This window comes from Garra rufa, chromosome 1 (assembly GCF_049309525.1).
Source record: "Garra rufa chromosome 1, GarRuf1.0, whole genome shotgun sequence".
NCBI lineage: Eukaryota > Metazoa > Chordata > Actinopteri > Cypriniformes > Cyprinidae > Garra > Garra rufa.
Genome location: NC_133361.1, coordinates 73272772 through 73294552, shown reverse-complemented (window position 1 = coordinate 73294552; position 21781 = coordinate 73272772). Strand labels below are relative to the sequence as shown.

Below are 21781 nucleotides of genomic sequence, written 5' to 3'. Positions count from 1 at the left end.
GGCAAGTCACGTCACAGCTGCTGCTCCCGTCAAGTCAAGTAAAGTCGCAGCTGCTGTTCCTGCCAAGTCAGATCACGACACAGCTGCTGTTCCTGTCAGGTCAAGTCATGTCACAGCAGTCGTTCCTTCAGAGCCAAGTCAAGCTACGCATTCTGAGACAAGTCAAGACACCCCAACACTTCCAGATTCTAAGCAAGTTACAGCAGCACTTTCAGAGTTACATCAATACACTACAGTGCCTCCTGAATCATATCAAGTCTCAGCTGTTCTCTCCAAGCCACAGCTGTTTCTGCCACGCCAAGTCTAGCCACAGCTGTCCCTCTCACGCTAAATCAAGTCACTGCTGCTCCTGTCATGACGATTCAGGTCATAGCTGCTCCTTCACTGCCAAGTCACGCCTCCCCTGAGCATCCAGAGCCTTCTCTCCCAAGCCATGCAGAGCCAACGCTCCCAAGCCATGCAGAGCCAACTCTCCCAAGCCATGCAGAGCCAACGCTCCCAAGTCACGCAGATCCAACGCTCCCAAGCCTCACGCCCACTGACCCGGAGGGCATTCCTCTGCCAACTGCGTTACCTGTTATGGCAATCGCCATTTTGAGTGTGTGGGCTGCACACTGCGCCCCAGTGGCCTCTTCTGCCCATGAGTCTGCCCACAAGTTTGCTCTGGAGAGCTCATCTGCACGCATGTCCGCTGCGCCTATACCTCTTTCGGAGGTGGCGTGCATAGCGGAACTTCACGCTCTGCCCGCTCCGCCAAGGCTTCACGCTCTGCCCGCTCCGCCAAGGCTTCACGCTCTGCCCGCACCGCCAAGGCTTCACGCTCTGCCAGCACCGCCAAGGCTTCACGCTCTGCCTGCACCGCCTATGCTCCCTGCTCTGCCAGCACCGCCAGGGTTCCTTGCTCTGTCTGTTCCGCCAAGACTCCTTGCTCTGTCTGCTCCGCTAAGGTTCCTTGCTCTGTCTGCTCCGCCAAGATTCTCTGCTCTGCCTGCTCCGCCAAGGTTCCTTGCTCTGTCTGCTCCGCCAAGATTCTCTGCTCTGCCCGCTTCGTCCAGGGGTTCCTTGCTCTGTCTGCTCCGCCAAGACTCCCTGCTCTGCCTGTACCGCCTAGGCTCCCTGTCATCTCTGTCTCGGCTTATGGGGCCGTTCCAGAAGTCTTTGTCTGCCCAATGATGCGGCCTCCTGTTCCGCCCTGGAGGGCTCCTGCGCCTCCTGCTCCGCTCTGGAGGGCTCCTGCGCCTCCTGCTCCGCCCTGGAGGGCTCCTGCGCCTCCTGCTCCGCCCTGGAGGGTTCCTGCCCCGCTCCGGAGGGCCGCTCCGCCTCCTGCTTCACCCTGGAGGGGTCCTGCGCCTCCTGCTCTGCCCTGGAGGGCTCCTAAGCCTCTTGCTCCGCCTTCGGCTCCGCCCTGGAGGGTTTCTACGCCTCTTGCTCTGCCCCGGAGGGTCGCTAAGCCTCCTGCTCCGCCCTGGGGGGCTCCTAAGACTCTTGCTCCACCTCAAAGGACTGCTCTGCCTGGAGGGCTCCTGAATCCCCTGCTCTGCTCTGGAGGGCCTTTACCCAACCTGTTCTGCCTCAGTCTCCTGGCCCCCCCACCGCTCCCCTGGACTGTTTCTTCCTGTTGTTTTTTGGAGCGTCTGGAAGCCGCTCCTTGGGGGGGGCTATGTTACGCCAGGCCAGCAGAGGGAGCCCTTACCCCCACTAACTGTTGCTGCTCCCTCTGCTGCCTCTATGGTAGCTTCCTGTCTGCCTTCCATAAAAGCCAGCTTCACACACACACTCATCGCGAAGTATTGATTTGCATTTGTGGACTCTACTGAGCATTTTTCCCTGTTTGTTTTTCCTGTTTTCCTAGTCATAGTCTTAGTCAGTTGATTCCTAGTCTTAGTCATAGTTTTCTAGTTTCTGGTTTTCATTTCATTGTTTCCTTTGGACTGCTCACCTGGATTCTGACCCACGCTTGTTCTTTGGATTACGCTATTGGATTATCTTTACTGTTGATCTGTCTACGATCATCATAATAAAGCCTTGCATTTGGATCCTCTCTCAGTCGTCCCGTTTGTTACAATAAGACTCGGAGGACTGAATGTATACATGATTAAGCTACACTGATGGGCCCAAGTGTTATCATTTATATTTTTAAAACATTAGAGAAAGACTTTGTTAATATATTTCATCGTGCGGTTATGGATAAAATAAAAGACTAAAGTGTTAGATGTGAAATAAATTACGGTTAAGCTAAAATATATGCATACGCCAGGAGGAATAAGTTGCATTATGTTTATTTAAAGTAACTATGAAATAAATGTGTTACATTTACAATGTTTGCTTTCACACAGTAATCCAGTCCGCAGATTTCTTCAAACAGATATTACCCCCAAGACTGGAAAAGGCGAGGGAGATTTCTTAAAACAGATGTATAGCGTGAGAATGTGGCTAGAACTCCCCTGCAAAAATGACAGGAGCGGGTGCGACACTGAAGCCCCGCTCAAATAGAACCGCACTCGTAACTTGTGTTATTAGAGACTTTACAATAATAAAGTGAGTTCAGTCCTCAGACGAGAAAGAACGACGGCGCGTAAGTGTCTACTTTAATACTATTTCACTAGGCGGTCGTTACTTAGAGTTGCTGCTAAAAGCACTTTGTCGTTTCTGTTTAATTACTTATTCCTAAGTATTAATTTTAAGCCGCTGTTCTCTTAAGCACTCTGTAGTTTCTATTCACTTATTCGTTAAAATTAAATTTGAGCTGCTTCTAAAACGCACTCTGTAGTTTCTATTTACTTATTGGTTAATATTAAATTTGAGCTGCTTCTAAAACGCACTCTTTAGTTTCTATTTACTTATTGGTTAATATTAAATTTGAGCTGCTTCTAAAACGCACTCTGTAGTTTCTATTTACTTATTGGTTAATATTAAATTTGAGCTGCTTCTAAAACGCACTCTGTAGTTTCTATTTACTTATTGGTTAATATTAATTTTGAGCTGCTTCTAAAACGCACTCTGTAGTTTCTATTCACTTATTCGTTAATATTAATTTTGAGCTGCTTCTTAAAGTACTCTGTTGTTCTATTTAATTATTCGTTTGTTTTATTTACATCTATTCACTGTTAGAAAAGGAGTGTTCTTCTGTTATTTGTCCTGCGATTGTTTTTGCTTTAAATTCTAGTTTTTATTGCAATCATTAAAATTGATAACTGAGCGTACGGCCAAGGGAAGCTTTTGTTTTTGTCATATCGTTCCCTTCTGGAGCTATTACAAGTGCGAAGCTGTTGCTTTTTGAGTTTCGATTGAGCCATTTTGCGTGCGGGCGAGACATTCGCGGCTCACTGAGCCTAGGAGGCGTGGCTAGCGAGAATACTGCTTAAATAGTTTGCTTACTTTCCATACTGCGGGAAAGTGAGTTCAGTCCTCAGACGAGAAAGAACGACGGCGCGTAAGTGTCTACTTTAATACTATTTCACTAGGCGGTCGTTACTTAGAGTTGCTGCTAAAAGCACTTTGTCGTTTCTGTTTAATTACTTATTCCTAAGTATTAATTTTAAGCCGCTGTTCTCTTAAGCACTCTGTAGTTTCTATTCACTTATTCGTTAATATTAAATTTGAGCTGCTTCTAAAACGCACTCTGTAGTTTCTATTTACTTATTGGTTAATATTAAATTTGAGCTGCTTCTAAAACGCACTCTGTAGTTTCTATTTACTTATTGGTTAATATTAAATTTGAGCTGCTTCTAAAACGCACTCTGTAGTTTCTATTTACTTATTGGTTAATATTAAATTTGAGCTGCTTCTAAAACGCACTCTGTAGTTTCTATTTACTTATTGGTTAATATTAAATTTGAGCTGCTTCTAAAACGCACTCTGTAGTTTCTATTTACTTATTGGTTAATATTAAATTTGAGCTGCTTCTAAAACGCACTCTGTAGTTTCTATTTACTTATTGGTTAATATTAATTTTGAGCTGCTTCTAAAACGCACTCTGTAGTTTCTATTCACTTATTCGTTAATATTAATTTTGAGCTGCTTCTTAAAGTACTCTGTTGTTCTATTTAATTATTCGTTTGTTTTATTTACATCTATTCACTGTTAGAAAAGGAGTGTTCTTCTGTTATTTGTCCTGCGATTGTTTTTGCTTTAAATTCTAGTTTTTATTGCAATCATTAAAATTGATAACTGAGCGTACGGCCAAGGGAAGCTTTTGTTTTTGTCATATCGTTCCCTTCTGGAGCTATTACAAGTGCGAAGCTGTTGCTTTTTGAGTTTCGATTGAGCCATTTTGCGTGCGGGCGAGACATTCGCGGCTCACTGAGCCTAGGAGGCGTCCCTAGCTTTTATCATTGAAGCACTGTTTGGTTGTCTATTTAACTGCGTCAGAACAGCTGACGCTGAAGCGTCAGCGGAAGCGTTCAGCCTCCTCGCGTGAAGACCGACGAGAGTAAAGACTTGCGACTTTTCCTGCGCGACTTATCCGAGCAACGACACCGACAATGCACTTAAGTACTCCTCTCCTTTATTTCACTCTTCTTTCTGTCCTCCTCTATCATGTGTTTCCAACTCATTCCGGTGGTCTCTTCACACCGCACTAATATCACACGCACACGTCGACGCAATATTTCTAACCTGCGTCCTATCGACACTTCTTCCACTGAACCTTTCTCTTTCACGGTTGGACTCTGGAACTGTCAATCAGCTGTCAACAAATCTGACTTCATTTCAGCATTTTCTGTGCAATCTGGTTTGAGCATTCTAGGCTTGACTGAGACCTGGATTCGTCCAGAAGACTCTGCAACCCCAGCTGCTCTTTCTAATAACTTTTCCTTCTCTCACACCCCTCGTCAGACTGGAAGGGGTGGGGGGACGGGACTTCTTATTTCTAACAACTGGAAATACTCAACCCATTCTCCTCTATGCAATTATAGTTCATTTGAATCTCATACAATCACTGTAACATCTCCTATCGAACTCCACATTGTGGTAATCTACCGCCCTCCTACTCAACTTGGCATCTTCTTAGAAGAGCTGGATGGGCTGCTGTCCTCGTTTCCAGAGGATGGCAGCCCACTTCTAGTCTTTGGGGACCTCAACATTCACCTTGACAAACCCTATGCTGCTGACTTCAATTCACTTCTAGCTTCATTTGATCTACAACGTGTTATCACTACATGCACTCATAAATCTGGCAACCAACTTGATCTCATTTACATGCGAAATTGTATTATATTCTTCATTACATTTGACCTACATCTTGCTACTTGTGCACTCCCAACCCCTCTACCTGTTACTTTTAGAAGAAACCTACGCTCTCTCTCACACTCCCATCTTTCTTCTTTAGTATCCTCCTCCCTTCCCTCTCCTACTCACTTCTCATCCCTGGACACTAATGCAGCAACTGACACCTTATGCTCCACTATTACCTCCTGTCTAGATGCTATATGCCCTCTCTCCTCCAGGCCAGCACGATCTGCTCCGACAACCCCTTGGTTATCCGATGTTCTTCGTGAGCATCGTTCCAAACTTAGGGCAGCTGAGAGAAAATGGCACAAATCTAAGGATCCATCCGACCTCAGTATGTATCGGTCTATGCTCTCATCTTTCGCTACCCAAGTACATACAGCCAAATCTTCATACTTCCACAACAGGATCAACAATTCCCGGACGCACGCAACCTTTTCAAAACATTTAATACACTGCTTTGTCCCCCTCCACCACCTCCCACAACTTCTATAACAGCTGATGATTTCGCCACATTTTTTACAGACAAAACTACATCGATCAATAATAAGTTCTCAGCTCCACACATACAGGAACTAAAATTGACCACAATCACGGCTGGAACCCCCCACTTCTCCTTCTGTCCTTGCTCGGAGGCAGAAGTAACCAAACTTTTCCTCTCCAGCCATCCGACGACATGTCCTTTAGATCCTATCCCCTCACACCTTCTCCAAGCAATCTCCCCTACAATCCTACCGGCGCTCACACACATCATCAACACATCTCTTCTCACAGGCACTTTTCCCACTACATTTAAGCAGGCCCGGGTAACCCCACTGCTCAAAAAACCTACACTTAACTCCTCACTCATAGACAACTACAGACCTGTCTCCCTCCTTCCATTCATAGCAAAAACACTGGAACGGGCTGTTTTCAACCAGCTATCCTTATTCCTCTCACAGAACAATCTACTGGACTCTAACCAATCAGGGTTCAGAAGCGGCCATTCAACTGAGACTGCGCTACTGTCTGTCACTGAAGCCTTGCGGACGGCAAAAGCTGAGTCCAAATCATCGGTACTCATCTTGCTGGACCTATCTGCAGCTTTTGACACTGTGAATCACCAGATCCTCCTGTCCACCCTCTCAATGCTGGGTATTACAGGGACTTCACTTCGCTGGTTCAAATCCTACCTCTCTGGTAGGTCTTTCAGAGTGGCCTGGGGAGGCGAGGTATCCAAAACTCATCAACTGGTCACTGGGGTTCCTCAGGGTTCAGTTCTTGGACCTCTCCTCTTCTCCATATACACTACATCTCTGGGCCCCATCATACAGGCACATGGCTTCTCCTACCATTGCTATGCTGATGACACACAGCTCTATCTTTCTTTCAAACCAGACGATCCATCGGTAGCTGCACGGATCTCAGGTTGCCTAGCGGATATCTCTGCATGGATGAAGGAACACCATCTACAGCTCAATCTAGCAAAGACGGAACTCCTTATCTTTCCTGCCACTCCATCTCTACAGCATGACTTCTCCATCCAGTTAGGTTCATCAACAATTACCCCATCAACTTCAGCCAGAAATCTGGGTGTTATCTTTGACAACCAACTGACTTTTAAAGACCACATAGCTAAGACCGCTCGATCTTGCAGGTTTGCATTGTACAACATCAGAAAGATCAGGCCCTTCCTAACAGAGCATGCTACACAACTCCTCGTCCAGGCCCTGGTCATTTCCAGGCTGGACTACTGCAATGCTCTTTTAGCTGGTCTTCCAGCATGTACAATCAAGCCTCTACACATGATTCAGAATGCAGCAGCACGACTGGTCTTCAACGAGCCCAAAAAGGCCCATGTTACACCTCTCTTCATATCCCTGCACTGGCTACCGGTTACAGCACGCATCAAATTCAAGACACTGATGCTGGCCTATAGGACAGCCACCGGATCATCACCTGCCTACCTCCATTCACTACTACACATCTACACTCCTTCCAGAAGACTGAGATCCTCTAGTGAAAGACGCCTCATTGTACCACCACAGAGAGGCATGAAATCACTGTCCAGAACATTCTCGTTCAACGTTCCTGCCTGGTGGAATGATCTTCCCACCCCTATCCGGAATGCAGACTCCTTAACAGCTTTCAAACGACTGCTGAAAACCCATCTTTTTCGACACTATCTGACTCAATAAAAAAAAAAAAAAAAAAAAATCCTCCCTTCTAGCCTGTTTTTCCTCTCTTTCTTGATCTTCTCCTTCTAGCCTGCACTCTTCTAACAACGCCTGATATATGGTATTTTTGAACACTTCCTATGTTGATCTGCCTCCTTAGGATGAATCACTTGTTGTATTCCCAATTGTAAGTCGCTTTGGATAAAAGCGTCGGCTAAATGAATAAATGTAAATGTAATGTAAATGTAAATAACTATTTTTTATATCAACTAATATATTGTTGAACAAGCAATGTATATACAACCATTACATGTACAGGTACTTTTACATATAAGATGTTCAAATGTTTAAATGGTTCTGTTGACATGTGGTCTAGTTGCACACACACACACACACACACACACACACACACACTGATGAGAGAGTATGAGAGCAAGAGGGCAACACGCACGCAGACGGAGACAATTTTTAATATTACCCCATAGACTGAAAAAGGTAAGGGAATTTTTTTTAATGATTTACTTTCAATGATAGGAATATTGTTTATTATATTATTGTTATTATTATTATTATTATTTAAAAATGCATATTTATCTGTTATATGTTTACTACTATTGGTACTCATTTTATAATTGTTTATGCTCATCTTTTTGTGATGAGCAAACATGAACACGTCCTGACACCCCACCCTAAAAACTTCACAATGCGGTGGGGGGCTAGACCGTAAAATCTCTGAAACATTCTTCAGAACCTCCTTAACCAACACCGATTGGTCACGCAAACAGGCAATATTTCTCTACCCCCGGAGTCATCCTGTCTCCAGACGGTCACGCAAACATGAAATATTTCTCTACGATTTCTTAAAACAGTGGTATACCATAGGGACGAAGTAAGAACTAATTCGGACACAATGTGAAAATGACATGAGCGGGTGTGAGTCACAGACTAGCCCACTCAAATAGAGTCGCACTCGTAACTGTTGTGTTAATAGAGACTTTTCAATAATAACTATTTTCTATATCACCTAATATATTGTTGAAAAAGCAATGTTTATACAACCATTACATGTATGGACACTTTTACATACTGTGTGATAGGGACTGAAACACGAGTGTAACTGTGTAATGCGAACTCAAAGACAAATCACTGTTGCACGGTTTTCTCGGGGCGATAGTCAGATCTTCCTTCGACTCTTCATCCCATTCCTTCTCAGGAGTTTTAGGTGAGTGAATCGCATCCATGTTTATGTATTTCACAGCTTTTTTCTGATGATCCACAGAAATGATGGGAATTCCTATTTATTCTTGCTGAACACCTCCTGACGCCCCCACCCTACAACGGATGTGGGACTAGACCGTAAAATCTCTGAAACATTCTACCGAGCCTCCTTTCCTGTTTGTCTGGATGACCACGCAAACAGGTCATATTTCTCTACCCCGGGGGATATAGCTTGACGCGGGGAAAGGTCAAAAGGTCAAAGCCATTAATCAACTTGACAGTTGCCATAGACTATCAACTACTATCAAGTTTTCTGACTGTGTTCCAGGGGGCGCTGTAGAGCCCCTGTGTCATGCCCGGTCTTAGCCTCTGCGGCGTCCTGATGGCTACAGATTCCATGTTATTCCATGGGTTGGCCCACAAACCACAACCAACCCCCCCCCCTTGAATTTTTTTTTTGTATTCATGGCTGCAAGCGATGATGTGGCCCTTGCCATTAGCGCAATCGCCATCCCGTTAACATCAGGAAAACGGTGCCCAGTGGGAACATGAATTCACAACACACACACACACACACACACACACACACATAAGAACTAAATTTAAAACTTTGGCAACACTTTTGTAGTTTCATTTGTTACCATAACTATATTAATTAACATGAACAACAATTATATAGCATTTATTAATGTTTAATATTACGTTAAAATAATATGAATACATTACTAAAAGACCCAACTTTACATTTTAATAGTTTATTTACTATGAATTAACATGAACATGAATATTTTTTATAAACTAACATCAAAAATAAAAATACTGTAAAATTATATTGTTCATTGTTAGTTCATGTTAGATAATGCATTAATGAATGTTAACAAAAGAGACCCTATTTTATTTTTTTAATTTTATGATCTATAACCATTTTTAAATAATATTTAAATGATTTTTCATAAATCACCATGGCAACACCGTTTAAGATATCCAAAAAACATTTGCAATTTAGCATCTTCAGTATCTTGGCATCTTGTTGACAATGTTTGGTGAGAATAAAGGTCCCATATGTTCAAACCTATTTTGAAACTCACATGGGACTCACATAAATTGCCCATTTTCAGCCCATGCCCACACGGAACCCATGCTGCCCAAATATAACCCATATGGGGCCCACATATCAATGTTGGCTGGGTAGCCTCCACGTCGTGCATTTAAAATCCTTTAATGCACGGCAAACTGTTGATTATCGCTTACTTAATTTACGATTTCTTAGATATTTTGACTAGAAACAAACATAAGCACAATATTTGACCGTAAGGGTAAAATTGGCGGTCTAGGTCTAGCATTCTGATTAAATAGTGTGGTAAGATCACATTTATTTTAATAAATGAATAATAACATTTACTTATTATTACTAATTAATTATCGACTGAGAGAGATGTGTGTGTGTGTGTGTGTGTGTGTGTGTGTGTGTGTGTGTGTGTGTGTGTGTGTGTGTGTGTGTGTGTGTGTGAATGACCTGCATCTGCGCATCTATCTATCTATTTGCATGTAGCAAAATCAACATTCAGTGACTTTGAATTGTGAGCAGCACATAGACAATTGTGAATATAAGGTATTTAATAAATGAAACTGCAGTTAACATACAACTAAACTAAGCAGAAGACATATATACATAATGAAAGTAAGGAAGGAAAGATGGACAGAAGAACAAATAAATGGCAGTATTTAGCATCAATTAACCACAACCAAATGAAAATCATCAGAGATTAAAAATCACCTTGAAAAAGGGGCCAAAACTTGAGGCATGCATTTGAATAACTGTAAACAACATTGACTTTATTGCTGAACAAGAGTCCTGATAAGGTAGCTTCAAATGAGTTCTTTAGGAGTGAGTCGGAGGCTTTCCTCTGGTTCTTCTGAAGATACGGAAATCCACAGCAAGTTGACAAAGTTACTTGAAGATAAAAACTGCATGAAAGTTTTTAAAAGGGTCTGAGCAAAGATTGGTTTGAGGTAGGGGTAGGGACTTTTAATAGTTCCAAGTCACACCTATCTTTTGGTGGACAGGCCAATACCAGGCATGAATTTTTGAGCAGGAGATGTTTTCTTTGTCTCCATTTATGGCCCATTTGCATTGCTGGTCTGGAGGATTGATGCAGTTTTACCCAAAATATAGTACAAACAGTATGATGCATTTCACGATCACATAGGAATAAAGAGCATATAATTTTGATACCAAGAAAGAAACATCTAGAAGATATTAAACCAGAGATATATCCATACACCTGAATATTTGCATTTAGAGTGTAATTTGGTGTGTGGTGGGCGTTCTGGCGCACTATGGCTGCCGTCGCATCATCCAGGTGGATACTACACACTGGTGGTGGATGAGGAGATACCCCTGACACTGTAAGCTCTTTGAGTGTCTAGAAAAGCGCTATATAAATGTAACAAATTATTATTATTATTATTATTATTATCAACTAATACAAATAGGGAGTGGCAACTGGCTAATATCCCTGGTGAAAAAAAAAACAACTAAAACCAGCCTAGGCTGGTTGGCTGGTCTTAGCTGGTTTAAGCTGGATGTTAGTTTTAGCTGGTGGTTTCCCAGCCTGACAAGACCAAGGGCCAAAAAACAGCTTAGACGGCGTATAGTACTGTCACGCCCCTATCTACAGCAGCAAACTAGATTAAAGTGATTCTTACATTTTATATATGTATATTTTTCTTACAAGGAAGCTTTTACTGACCCTCCCAGAGCCATGCGAGACACTTTTTATTATGAATTGACTTGTTTTGGACTGATGGAGAGAAACACTTGTCTATGCCATTCAGTTCTAAAGTTTGGGAGTGCCAGGATTATTTTTAATATAACTCCGATTAAATTCGTCTGAAAGGATGTCATGTATACCTAGGATGCATGGAGGGTGAGGAAATAGAACGCTACAGTATTGTTGGTCCTATTACCAGCCTGACCGCTGATACATGATATTATCATTATTATGCTAAATTATTTAATTATTTCCTTGCCTGAAACCAACTCCAGAATAAGGCTAGTGAAATCTACACTTTATGATGAATAAATGTCTTACCACACACTGCACACCTCTATAGCACGGCCCTGATGCATCCACTGATGATTGTCACTCTGTGTTTACATGCTTGTGTTTACTCTGTGTGTTTTGACCCCTACCTGTGAGCAATTTGAATTTCATTTTAGTTCTTTAAAAGGGATATTTTGAAAAACTAAATATCTTCCTTTAAAGTGGACTTTGAGATTTGTAACATTGTAGATGTTTTTTATGCCCAAAAATACACAACACACAGGGATAAAGTTCAAAAAGTGAAATAGCATCATAGGAACCCTTTAATCTCACAGAGCAGTGTTGACAACAAGTTTTTGTACTTTTCTATTACTGAATGATTCTGCATCAGTGGACGTTCATTAATATAGAATCGTGATTAAACTGACTTGGAGCTACCTGTGCATTAAATGGTATTAATGCATATCTGAGTATTCTGACATATCATGGTATTAGGAACCATATCTCATTTTATTTCACAGTTTATTTTCATATGTTTTTGTTTCAGAAGGGCTAGGTGATAATTGGCATTAGCTCCCACTATTAATTCAAATTCTTAACCTGTTTGTCCCCCTTGAACTTCTAAAGGTATGACTGAAACATTTAATAATTGAGCACCATAAATTGCACACATGGAGCATTAGGTTTGAGGCAAAGCATAAAAAAAAAAACTAAAAAAATATATATATACAAAAAAATCGGAATTGCATACTAGTATGTTTTAAGAACGTCATCTGAGAAATATATCTGTGACTGATGAAAACTGTAATAAACTTTCTTGGTAATAAATGGCACAGTAAAACCACACTAAAATAAACAAAAATGTTAATACAAATAACACCTTAAAGATGCGACTGCACAATCTAACTACTTTTTGTATAAGGGATGTTTTGCTCAAAATATCCACCAAAATAGAAAAAGATTTTCTTAGCAAGAACAAAAGTTAGAGGGAACATTGAATATGACTGCAGAATCCAATGTGCTTCATGTTCTTTGTCACTGTTACATTGCAATAAACCTCACCCTTTTTATCATGAAGATAACTGGGCATTTTTCTTAGTTGAGATGATTTAATGTCCTACAGGGATATGGATGAGTTGTAGTACAACATCAGTCTACACTATCAATTGCATCCTGTTTTGTGTATGTTCTCCAGTGTTCTGGGATCTTACCCTCCTCCTGAAATGATTTCTTATAGTGATATTCCAGATCATTCTGGAATCGCCACACAAACCACTTCCAGTAGGCAGGTTCAAAACCATTTGGGGTGATGCTCCAGTCTGCATAAACTCCTCCAGCTCTTTTGTATTCTTTCAATGGAAACCACTGATCTGATGATTTAAACAATTCACTACTTGTCACTACATGTGAGCAAAACTCTGTACAAAGATTATTTGTGCCATTATAATAGAACCCATTGAGGCCATTAATTCGATGGAAAGCAGCACTGTGATCTCCATCATGGTTTGCTATGGTGTTTGTGCAGGTGGCCTTACAGAACGGACACTGAACCCAACAGCATTGACAGAAGTGATCAATCAGAAGCTCATCTGGTCTGTCTTTGTAGTCCAACTTCCACAGAAAGTCTCTGAAATGAGCACATATATCAGACATTATTGTCGGAAGTACCTTTCTTATCACATCTTCTAGGAGTTTCACACCAACTCCATCATGCTTTAGTCCACTGAAGTCTTTTACAGAAAAGATCAGCTCATCTGAGATCTGCTGTGTGAAAATTTTCAACCAGAGATAAGCGTCTCCACTGTTCACTTGATGTTTAGTAGATTCATGAGCTGCTTTCAGGATCTTCTGCTGCAGGAGTTCAATGTTCTTCTTCATCTTGGGTACAATAGTGACACTGAACTGATCAGTGATGTACCGACTGACTTCATCTCTGATGAAATCCTTGAAGTGATCTCTGGGATTATGAATGTAGTTCATGTATTTGTCAAAATCCTCCTCTTCTGCCAGTGTCTTCAGGATGTGTTTCTCCAGATTTGATCTATTTCCATTCAGTGATTTACATTTTTTTCTCATTTCATCTGCTAAATCTTTGGCAGTCTTCTTGTAGATGCTCTGCTCAATGGGCTGTTTGAGTTTCTGACAGATGATCTCACCAAAAATGGCTGTTGATGTTTCGTCATGACAGTATTTCTGGAAAATACTATAGTACTCTTCTCTCTTCTTCTCAAAATATATCACTGGATCATTGGCTTCTCTGAACAGTCTGTGTTGGTCAGTGATTCTCTTGTTTGCTCTCGTACAGATGGAAAGAACCAAATCAATGAAGAATTCATCCTTGAGCACATATTTTGCTGATTGCTCATCTTTCTGATGCTTTGTTACTCTGTTCTTGACATAATCTGTGAGTTGCTGCATGCAGTTTTTGTTGTAGCCCATCTTTGAAATGTTAAAAGACTGAATCATTTTGTCTGACTGCTGAACAACATCTGAGACGAATGATTTTATTCGAGATTCTTCTTCATTAGAGAGAGGACTCAAGCCTAACGTCTCTTTAACGACTCTTATGGCCTTTTTAATGTGTCCAGTGGATCTCTTAGTCTGTACATAATCTGAATAACTCCACACAGTGAAAATATCCCTGTCTTCCTTCAGTTGATCTACAAGAGTTCTTCCATAGGTGTCACTGAGGATTTTTCTCACATCTTTCATTATGTCAATATCTCTGATTGCAAGAGTGTCTCTGATCATCTTCATACTCTGTTCCCAAAACAAATCAAACTCTTTCTTCAGTGTCTCTTCATCATTTGTTTTGTCTTTGAGCTTTAAGGCAAGTTCTTTGCTCTTTTCATAGAGAGTGTTTTCATGGTGCATTCTCTGAGCAACAATATTTGTCCTTAGGTCTTGCTGCTTAAAAGACTCATTTAAGTTCCTATTTGTTTCTCTCACAATGCTTTCCTGAAGCTCTTTGATTTTGACTTCAAATGATGTTTTCCACTGAATCAGTATAGAAGCATATGTGTCTCTCTCAAAGAACTCAGACATTGATTTTTTCACTTCTTCGTTGGCCTCCTTCAGCTCTCTTAGTATAACAGTTTCCTCAACCTCATGAATTGCTTCATTTTCTATTTTGTTCTGTAGTTTGTTCTCCGTTTCCATCATGGCACTGCGAAGACTCCAGGACCACTTGCTGTATTCTGTCTCCAGTTTCCTATAGGCTGAAATCTCCAGAGAATTTCTGAAGCTGAAAACGAATTTTTCATTTAGTAAAGCCTCCCAGAGATCTTTAATACGGTCTTTCAAATCTATCAGCATCATTCCACCTGATTTTGAGGCATTAAACATAATTTTCTTCAGTTCTTGAATGTTTTCACAGTATTTTGGGTTTGGTGGAGCCATTGGTGGGTTTCCCTCCCAGAGCTGAGCAAAATACTTCACATCTTTATGAACATCAAATCTAATCACATCACTGAAATATTTAGCATCATTGACTTCCTCTTTAGCAGCAAGTTTTGTCATCTCATCCAGTTTCTTCTGCATTTGTCTCTTTCCCTCCATATTTTTCTCTTCAGCTGTGACTTCTGAAATGGACTGATGCACAAACACACAGCTGGGATTTAGTTTGACCTTCTTCATCCTCATGAAGGCCTGAACAACAATCTGAAGAATGTCCTGCATCTCAGATGTGTTTTCTCCAAAGATGTTGATCAGTGTTAGATTTCCAAGACCAACAACAAATGTGGCTAATTCATTGTCATGTTCTCTTTTTGATTTTCCAGCCAGTTCTAGACCACAAAGACCCTCAGTATCAACAACCAGAAAATAGTCAAAGTTCATCTGTGTTTTCATCTCGTCTGACACTTTGACCAGCTGCATGAAAGCTCCTCTGGTGCACCTGCCAGCACTGACGGCAAACTGGAGCCCAAACATGGCGTTCAGCATGGTGGATTTCCCAGAGCTCTGAACTCCTAAAACTGACAGCACAAAGACTCTCTGGTCTCCCAGAAACTGGATGAGTTGATCTAGAACAGCAGAGATCCAGATCACAGGAACATGAGCAGCATCTCCATCCATCAGCTCCAGTGGATATCCAGAGATCATCATCTCTGCTGCGAGACTCGGGAGAGAAGAGAAGTCAGTCTCCAGGTCTTTCTTGTTCTTCCTCACAGATGAACATGATTCATAGATTTGACCGATCTCCCTCATGATGTGCTCCAAACCAAAGTTTGCAGATTGAAGTTCCTCAGATCTTCTCTCAAGTTCAGTTTGCTCAGCTTTGAGTTGCTCAGATGGATCACGATTTTCTTTCAGTTTTTTAACTGTTGTCCACTTTTCATCATACTTTTGATGTTGAGCAGAAAGACCAACTGATGTATATTCATCCAGAAGATTTCCAAGCCATTTGAGGAAAAACATATTTGCATCATTTAAGCACATTTCTTTCAAAAATAATTGTACAAACTCACTAATGTCAGAATCATATTGCTGTTGGCGGATTTCCTTCAATGATGCATTTTTTTTGTTTCTTTCCTGTTCTGTCTCACCTGCTGGAGGTCGATGTAGTTCTTTGTTCTGCTGACTCCACTGATGCCACAGTTTCCCCTGATGAGGCAGAAATGATTCTTTGATTTTAGTCAGATCTTCATTCTTCAGTAAACTCATCATCTGCTGTGCTGCTTCTCTTCCTCTCCTGCAGTCTTCATCAACTTCCTCATCTACTCTGATGTCTGAGTGTTTTGACAAATCTTCAAAACTGAAATGGGAAGATGATTCTGAGAGACACTCATTTATAGCTCTTCTGAGCTCTTCAAAAACATCTGACTGATTTCTGTCTTTCAGACCCATCTTATATTTCCCTTTCATTGTATTAGTTAAAGAGTTAACATTATCTGTAAGGCAAATGAGTGGCTTTGAGTCCTTGTAGAGCTGTTTAAATTGTATCATTCTTTTGTCATTCCTGTCCAGTTGTGGTAGAAGAACAACATTGACTGAGGCCATTTGAGTCAGGATCTGCAGCTGTTTCTCATTGTCTCCTGCATCACCATGTAGATTAGAGAAGGCAACACACTCTGTAAATTTATCATCCATTGATCCAGATGGACAGAACCAGGCAATCTCCACCACTCCATCCATCAGGACCCTGGTTGTGCTGCTGCCGGGGCAGTTCCTGTGGAAGAATGTGTTGTGTTTCTCATTGATCAGACTGTTCATCAGCTGAGACTTGGATGAAGACACAGAGCCAAACCTGAAGAAAAACACCATTTGAGTTAGTGTCTTGTAGACCGGCTGGGTTTGACTGATGATTTCATTGTTGGTGTTTCTCGTCTTCCAGCTCTTCTTGATTTGTCTGAATGTCCAGAGAGGAAACTCAATCTGTCGTGTGAATGGATCAGGAACAAGCAGAGGTAGAGCGTACTGACACTGGGACAGTTTAGTCACCATCAGCTGCTTCAGGAAACCATCAGCACAATGAAACACAGCCATCTGAACATCCATCGGGTGAATTCGCTCAGACTGACTTGTTCCTTCGTTAGAAGAAGTATCATTTTTAAAAATATCATCAAAAATATCATCATCGTCGTTAGATGTGTCATTGTGTTTTTGTTGTATTTGACCCTGTTCATTGGTCTCTTTAGTTTTAATATTTCTTGCTCTGTAGTTCATCATCAGTAGTCTTTGAATGAAAGTCTGAACCAGCTCATCTTCAGCACAAACCTGAGGGGAATGTAATGAATGTTCATTTATCTGAAGAACATCTCCGCTTCTCAGTTTGTGGTGGTTGCCTTCAAGATGAAGTCTTTGCAACAGATGTTTAAGTTTTTCATTCTCTTCCTGTTGTAGGTATGGATATGGATTAACTTCTGCTGTTCCAAAGTTGTCATTGTTTCCCTAGTGAATAAATAACCAATATAGCATTTACTTTAATTTAATTAATTAATTAATTAAAATATTCTTGAATTGACACCTAAGCAAACTTAATTTCATACTGAAATAGTTAATTTTGTTTAAAAACTAAACCATAGTAAGCTTTACCAAAAATGAGCAAGAGTTTACCAAAGAGTGTTTTAAATTTTGAAGAGGTTAAACAGGTTAATCATTAATACCACATCACAGTTCAAGTAATAAAGTCGGTTGTAGTTTATACTAATAAAATGTCCTTGTTGTGAAATAACCAGGCACTCACAGTTTCTGATGTTGAGATCTGCTCCATTCTTGTTGTGTCACCTTAAAAGAAGCAGGAAAAACAAATGTAGCTTATAAATAAACTTTAAAAAAACATGTTTTTACTTATTTAAAAATGTAGCATTTTCAATGTAACTTGTTTTTAAACTTGTGAGTCTTGTTCAGAATCAAACAGAGCGTTATTGTCAAATGTGCATACACACACACAAGAAATTTGTCTTGGTGACAAAAGCAAAAGAGTGTGAGAATGGTTTCAAATCAACAATAAAACTCATTCAGGTCTTCAGCAAGCTGTTGATTCGCCTCAGTGAATCAACAGCATCTCCTTATTCAGTGTGCTTCTGGCCTGAATGTACAAGGATCTGTCCCCATTCCTGTAGGCATCCTCTTTGGCCTGGTGAAGCTGTCTAAGTTTTGCTGAGAACCAAGGTTTGTCATTGTTGTAATAAGTCGAGGTAGGAATATACCCTTACAGAAACTGATATATGATGTCACAGTCTCTGTGAGTTCATCCAGATCAGTGGCTGCAGCTTCAAAATCACTCCAATCAGTGCAGACAGGCTTGTAAATCCCACTCTGTTTTATTTGTGCATCTTTTTCAGTCCTTTTTACAGTTTTTGCTGATTTCAGTTTCTGCCTCTAAGTCAGTATAAGATGAACCAAGCAGTGATCAGAGAGTCCAAAAGCTGCCTGTGGGATGGAGCGATATGCATCCTTTATTGTGTTGTAACAGTGGTCCAGTATATTACTGTCATTGGTGGGACAAGTAACGTGCTGTCCAGTGTTGGGCAAGTTACTTCCAAATTGTAATACATTATATATTACTAGTTATTGTCTTTTAAATGTTATTAGTTACATTACAATATTACTGTCTCTGAATTGTAATGAGTTACACTCCTTTGAGTTTCTTTCACCAAAATATCCACAGAAGTATGACTAGGCATTATAAAATGTCAAAAAGTAGTTTGCTGCTCGTTATAATTTGGTAGGTCTATATAGCATAAAATTATACAATCATATTAATAACACCGGTAAATAAAGCAAAATATTATAATGTACAAACAATAAACACAATACCTAGCATATGGGCTATTTAAACTTTTTTTTTTTATAACAAAACAAGAATGAAGAATATAAGTTGCTAAAAAAGCCAAAAAGAATTCAGCTACTTTAAAGCGAAACTGAAAGCAAACGGCAATTTTCTCACGCAGCCTCTAATTCAACATGAATCCAATTAAATGTGTACATATTCACAATGTACTTGAATGCCAAACTATTATGTAAACGAGGCTTTGTAATTAACACTCTTAAAAAATATTCTCATCACATGAGCAAATATGTGTTTGGCCTGAGCTCAGGCTGAATGGCACAGATTGTACTACGCAGTGCGCACCATTTAAATAAACCAGTTAATCTGCATTAACATCTCACATTTTCTCATCCAGAGTCCGCCTCATCAACCACTGTTTCGTTGTTTTACTTTTGCTTAATAAACGTTCTCAGATGCCTTTGCTTTTTTATTTTTATTTTTTATTTAATATACTTAAACTAAATGACTTAATATATTTACAGACATAATACAGGTGCTGGTCATACAATTAGAATATCTTCAAAAAGTTGATTTCACTAATTCCATTCAAGAAGTCAAACTTGTATAATGTATACATTCATTCCACACAGACTGATATATTTCAAGTGTTTATTTCTTTTAATTTTGATGATTATAACTGACAACTAATGAAAACCCCAATTCAGTATTTCAGAAAATTAGAATATTGTGAAAAGGTGCAGTATTGACTCCTGTTTGTCGTAGCGCATACCTTGCATACCTTGAGTTGAAGCTCCGTCGAGTTAAACTATTATTTTCTATTTTTAAATCTAAAAACAATTCTATAAAAACAATTCTATACACCATATTTTTTGTTTTTCATAACATGTGAATATACACCATGTTGTGTTTTACAACAAAAACAATCGGAACGCCTTGTTATCATTAGTTCTTATTTGCTTTCCCGAGCCTGCTACTTAGTTAGCTTATAGCGCGTTTAGCACTTGCCAGCGTGGTCGCGGCTAATCTTGCTTACATTGTTTACTCACAGCATGATACTAACACCCTCATCACCTCTACTCCGTGTGCTTCTCTGCACAGGTCAGGCGCACCCAGGACGCGATCCTCCCGGATGTCGTTCACTCCGGCGCCGGGACACCACGGACCCTGGGTGCAGCAGCAGCCGAAGACGCGAGCCAGGCCCCGGGCGAGGACCTCTCCCCCTCCGCCACCTCCGGTCTTCGAAATCTCCACCCGGAACCACTTCGCTCCCCTCCGCGAGACGCAACACGACGCTGTGATCGTCGGAGACTCCATCGTCCGGTACGTTCGTGCTAACTTAGCTAACGGTAAAGTGCACACTCACTGTTTCACTGGTGCTCGCGTTCTCGATGTTTCTTCACAGATACCTGCCATCCTGAAGGACGATGTGAGCGTCGGCGCGATCTTCCTGCACGCGGGGGTGAACGACGTCAGGCTGCGGCAGACGGAGGTCCTGAAGAGGGATTTCGGGAGCCTGATCGAGACGGTACGCAGCACATCGCCCGCGAGAATCATCGTGTCAGGACCGCTTCCCACGTATCGACGTGGACACAAAAGGTTCAGTAGACTTTTTGCTCTAAATGAATGGCTGTTGTCATGGTGTAAAGAACAGAAACTTCTCTTTGTCAATAATTGGAATCTTTTCTGGGAGCGCCCTAGGCTTTACCGCGCTGATGGCCTGCACCCCAGCAGAGTCGGAGCAGAACTGCTGTCGGACAACATCTCCAGGACGCTGCGCTCCATTTGACTAGTAAGCAATTCTTCAAATAGTTGCGATGATGGCTTTTGTTATGCACATTTAAACGATAGTACTGGTGCTGTCCAATCTATAAAGACTGTGTCTGTTCCTCGAATAGTGAGGTCAAAACAAAAATTTAATGCAGGATCTAGAAAAAATCTAATCGTGATTAAGCCAGAAAAATGCACAATAAATGACCAAAAACAATTTTTAAAGCTTGGGCTCCTAAACATTAGATCACTCGCACCCAAAGCACTTATTGTAAATTAAATGATCACAGATAATAGTTTTGATGTACTCTGCTTGACTGAAACTTGGCTAAAACCAAATGATTATATTGGTCTTAATGAGTCTACTCCACCAAACTACTGTTATAAGCATGAACCCCGTCAGATTGGTCGTGGCGGTGGTGTTGCAACAATTTATAGTGATATTTTCAATGTTACTCAGAAAACAGGGTACAGGTTTAATTCATTTGAAGTACTTCTACTTAATGTTACTCTGTCAGATATGCAAAATAAATCTCTCCTATCTCTTGCTCTGGCTACTGTGTATAGACCTCCAGGGGCCTCATGTACAAAGACTTGCGTTGAATTCATACTAAAACATAGCGTACGGACAAAGCTGTAAATGAAATTGAGCACACATGCACGAGCGCAAAACCCCTCCCTGCCTCCTCCCCCGTATTAATATGGTAATGACTCCACTTTGGCAAAACCAAATGAAAAAGCAAGCAAGAGAAACTTAACAGAATGTGATTTGAAGGTGCTCCTCACCGGTAGACCGGAGAAAAACTGTTATTTGCAAGTTTGTAAAAAAAAAAAAAATACAGTGGGAGAGTTTAGCTGACGCGGTTAACGCAGTGGGGTTTGAACATCGCACTGTGAACGAATTAAAAAAGAAATGGTCCGATGTAAAGGTGCAGGTGGAGAACAGCAGCGACTTAGCCTACGTTTCAGCGCATCAGTCAGAGTCATAGAGCGCAAGCAGATGAACATCGTTGTCTTGTAACGGTAAAATATCTTGTTTGAGTAAGTGCAACGTTGTCTTAATGAAATAAACAATAGTAGGCCTATGTCTATAAAGGTTCATATAATGCCTCACCACACGGTGTGATGTT

General features: G+C 40.9%; 1 protein-coding gene across 1 annotated transcript; it reads right to left on the bottom strand.

Moving 5' to 3' along the window:
* Positions 1 to 12799: 12799 nt before the first annotated feature.
* On the bottom strand, positions 12800 to 17861 carry LOC141319847 (interferon-induced very large GTPase 1-like). Its single transcript, XM_073833275.1, has 2 exons — positions 17835 to 17861; positions 12800 to 17539 (listed from the first exon to the last, which is right to left on the bottom strand). Exons 1-2 carry the CDS (start codon positions 17859 to 17861, stop codon positions 12800 to 12802), a joined length of 4767 nt encoding a protein of 1588 aa, XP_073689376.1.
* Positions 17862 to 21781: the final 3920 nt, after the last annotated feature.

What these genes read in the sequence shown, in the direction of transcription:
- LOC141319847 (XM_073833275.1), bottom strand. Translation starts at nt 17,861, where the DNA reads ATGGAGCAGATCTCAACATCAGAAACT. An exon ending in AGATCTCAACATCAGAAACT is followed by an intron (nt 17,540 to 17,834) that starts GTGAGTGCCTGG and finishes TTTATTCACTAG; the next exon opens with GGAAACAATGACAACTTTGG.